We start from the raw sequence: 3,620 nt of genomic DNA on the forward strand, positions 1-3,620 counted from the left end.
TCCAAACCGGTACCTGTCTTATATGATGCATAGGTTGAAAATATATCTATCTAAAGTAATAAATAGAATTTTAATTGAAATACTTCTTAAAATTTTTAAAATGAGAAAGAATTGAGAGAGATAGAAATATTGATAGTAAATAGAAGATTGGTAATCAATCCAAAAAAAATATAAAAATATTGAGAGAGGCGTACAAAAAGAATCAGTGACTCTATCTTTTATCCTAAAAGACTCGCTATTCTCCACCAATTCACTAAGGGCTCGTTTGGTTCGCGGGAAGCATTTTCCTTCCTAGGAATATGATTCCTGGAAAACAAATTCCTAGGAAGAGGATGCCTAGGAAAGTATTTTTGGCATGTTTGGTTGACCATGGGAAAGTGACAAATTTCCAAGGTGCTTATGTTTGGTTGGCCATCCACTTTCCTAGGAAAATTATATATAATTCCTATTATGCCCTTAATAAAAATTAGGTTTTTAATGCCTCTTTAATGCTTCTTTAATGCTGAAGGGACTTTTTGGGAAAAAGTAAAAATGGAGTTATTTCCGCCTCATGGGAAAGTAACTTTCCCATGTTTCTCATGGGAAAGACTTTCCCATGAAATGTGGGAATCACATTCCCATGGGAATACAACTTTCCCTTCTCTCTCCTTTGAAAACTCCAACCAAACAAGAGGCATCTCATTACTTTCCCGTTGACCACACTTTCCCCCCTTCTTTTCCCGCGAACCAAACGAGCCCTAAGTATCAGATCGATACACTTCTTATGATAAATAATAAATAGCAGTTCCTTTATAATCTAATAAAATGCAATTCAATAAAAATTTACCTTTATTTATAATTTCTAAGTCTACAACCTGTATATATATGTTGGCCCAGCCCTTTTGGTCCAAATTATGGGCTTGGTCTTAGCACCCTTATTTTATCCGGTTCGGTGGCAAACGCGTCAATCATTACGATTCGAAGTCAATAGAGTATGATACAACTTGCTTATGCTGTCACGCATAAAAAAGGACAATCGTCTCCATCATGGTTAGGTAGCACAAATATCGGCGTAGAACAAGATCAAATCGGCACCCGAAGATTCGGTGAGCCCTTACCAAACGCACGGATAGGATGGTTCTTGATCTCCCACACCTCGCCTAGATCAAGAGCCGGTCATGGGGAATCGTTTCCCCGCAATCTCCAATTCCTTTACGCATTCGCTTCTTTTATTCGCAAAATAAAAGCTTCACGGATCGCCAAGACTCGAGAGATTGCTTGCGGTCCCCTTACGTTTCCCCCATCTGAATAATGGTAAAAAATGAAAAGAATAATTTTCTTTTCTTTTCTTTTCTTTATTTCATTTTTCAATTCCGAACAAATCAATCTCAATCCAACTGTGAGTAAAATTGTAAATTAGAAGAAAAAAAATCACTCCAATATACACACTTGACGAGCCAATCACATCCGTCCGATGGGAGAGTACCTAATTATTGCTGTACAAGAGAACCAACGAGACATCAAGATTGCGCCACCGTCGTGGTGGTGGACGCCGTAATGGTCGGCGCGGAAAATCCGGCCATCCGGTCGGCCTCCTGCGCCGCGGCCCACCTCCGGCAGATCCGGCCGAGGGCGGCCGCCTTCCGCCTCGCCCTCTCGGTCCCCGACCCCATCAGCTCCCATATCACCCATTCGATTCCCGGCGTCGCAGCCAGCTCCGCCACCGCGGAGCCACAGGCTCGCCGGCAGACCTGCACCAGCGCCGCGGCCGCGCTCTCCCTCGCCCAGTCCGACCCGCGCCTCAGAACCCGTACCAACTTGGAGATGGACCCGTGCGCCTCACCCACCGCCTCGGCGCCGCCCCTCTTCGCCACAGCTGCGAGAACCGCCACCGCCTCCGCCGCCACCTCCGCCGCCTTGATCGTCTCCAGCGCCGCCTCCACCACGCCGCCCTCGACCAACCGTGAAATATTCTCCCGGTCTCCGGCCAAGCTCAAAATCGCGGCCAGCGCGTCTTTTTTCGTGCTGGTGGGCCCCGCTTTGACGAGAATGACCAGTTGCTCGATGACACGTGGATTGCGGCCCAATCGCCTGCGGTAGGCATGGACGGACGACAGGCTCAGGATCGTGGCGGCCGCGTTCTCCTTCGCCCGCCACGTGGCGCCGCTCGCCATCACGTCGATAATGCCGTCAACGACGCCGTCCGCGTGCATGATCCGCTTCTTGTTGGCTTCCAGGATGGAGAGGTTGAGCAAAGCCGTAACGGCGTTAACTTGGAGGCCTTGGTCTTCCGAACGGAACAGGGGGAGGAGTAACGGAATGGCGCCGGCCTCCGCGACGAAGGCGCGGTTATCGGATCCGGATTTGGCCAGCTGGCGGAGCTCGTGGACGACGCGGTTCGCCGCCTCCGTGGACGGCGAGGCGGCGAGTTTCTGGACGAGGAAGGACGCCGTCATCCTCGCCGCCTCGAGGGCGGCCTTGTTGGCGCTCACGGCGTTGGCCTCGCCGCCGTTCCCGGGCTCGGCGCCGTCGAACGGCACGTGCTGCTCGCGGCACCACTGGGAGATCAAATTCTTGAGGCCCCTGTTGGGGATCAAGTTGGTGTGGGCGAGGGCCTGCCCGGTCTTGGGACAGGTGGCGTGACCGGAGGTGATCCACCGGCTGATGGACTCCCGATCGTACGTCTGCCCGGTCGCCACCACGACGGGATCCCGCATCAACTCGAGCGAGATCGGGCACCGGAAGTCGGCGGGGACGGCAAGATCCGTCGCCGAGAAGCTAAGTTTTCCGGCGGACTCCGATCTCGGGGTGGAGGCGCCGTAGAGGACGCACTTAGCGTAGCGGACGAGGCCGACGAGGGCGATCATCTCCGCCGTCCATTTCTCGGCGACGCGGTCGCCGATCTCGCCCTCCAGCGACTCGATCTCGCTGCGGCAGCTCCGGGAATCGTCCAGCCCCAATCTTTCGAACAACGCCTCCAGCTTGGACCGGTCGGGGACGATCTCCCGCTCGATCTCGCGGATGATGTCAAGAATCTCGCCACGGAGCGCCGCCTCCGCCGGATCCACGGCAGCCACCGACCGGCGGCACTGGCGGCGGACCAGATCCACCAGATCCTTCACATCCTCACCCACATCAAGCTCAGCCAGGGGAAGAATATCCAGCAGAGTAGACAGCTCGAGGGTGAGCTCATGGAACTCGTTGGCGACGCTCTCGGCCTGTAGGAGAAGCCGCATCCGGCTCCGGGTGGAGCAATCGCCTAGCAAAGCCTTGAACCGCTGAAAAACGAGAAGAATCTCTTTGAGACAAAGGGATGTGGATCGGGGAAGCTCGGGGGCGGGATCGCGGAGGAGCTCCTCGAAGAACACCGCCAACAGCTTCGATTTGCGAGCAATTGATGAAAAGTTTCGATTTTGGAGTGATTTGGGGTGCTCGAAGAGGGAGATCTCTCGCGAGAGCCGAAGAAGGGAACGAACGACGTCGGAATCGGAGGGAGTGGGGAGAAGAGGGGGACGAGAGGGACGAGGGAGATTGAAGGAAGAGATTGCCATGGAAGGCGTGTGGAACCAAGAACCAAAGGCCAAAACCTTTTCTATTTGGTTGGCGGGGGGAGGGGAGAGAACATTTATAACACCGATTCG

At 53.2% G+C, this 3,620-nt stretch overlaps 1 protein-coding gene across 1 annotated transcript; it reads right to left on the minus strand.

Moving 5' to 3' along the window:
* Window positions 1-1,301: 1,301 nt before the first annotated feature.
* Window positions 1,302-3,620, minus strand: SAUR21 (ARM repeat superfamily protein). Its single transcript, XM_008800358.6, has one exon. The coding sequence runs from the start codon at window positions 3,528-3,530 to the stop codon at window positions 1,500-1,502; it is 2,031 nt and encodes a 676-aa protein (XP_008798580.3). The 5' UTR covers window positions 3,531-3,620; the 3' UTR covers window positions 1,302-1,499.

The sequence above is a fragment of the Phoenix dactylifera genome, chromosome 8 (assembly GCF_051530095.1).
Source record: "Phoenix dactylifera cultivar Ajwa chromosome 8, Ajwa_hap1_PhDact_Kaust_v1.1, whole genome shotgun sequence".
Classification (NCBI taxonomy): domain Eukaryota; kingdom Viridiplantae; phylum Streptophyta; class Magnoliopsida; order Arecales; family Arecaceae; genus Phoenix; species Phoenix dactylifera.

What these genes read in the sequence shown, in the direction of transcription:
- SAUR21 (XM_008800358.6), bottom strand. Translation starts at nt 3,530, where the DNA reads ATGGCAATCTCTTCCTTCAATCTCCCTCGTCCCTCTCGTCCCCCTCTT.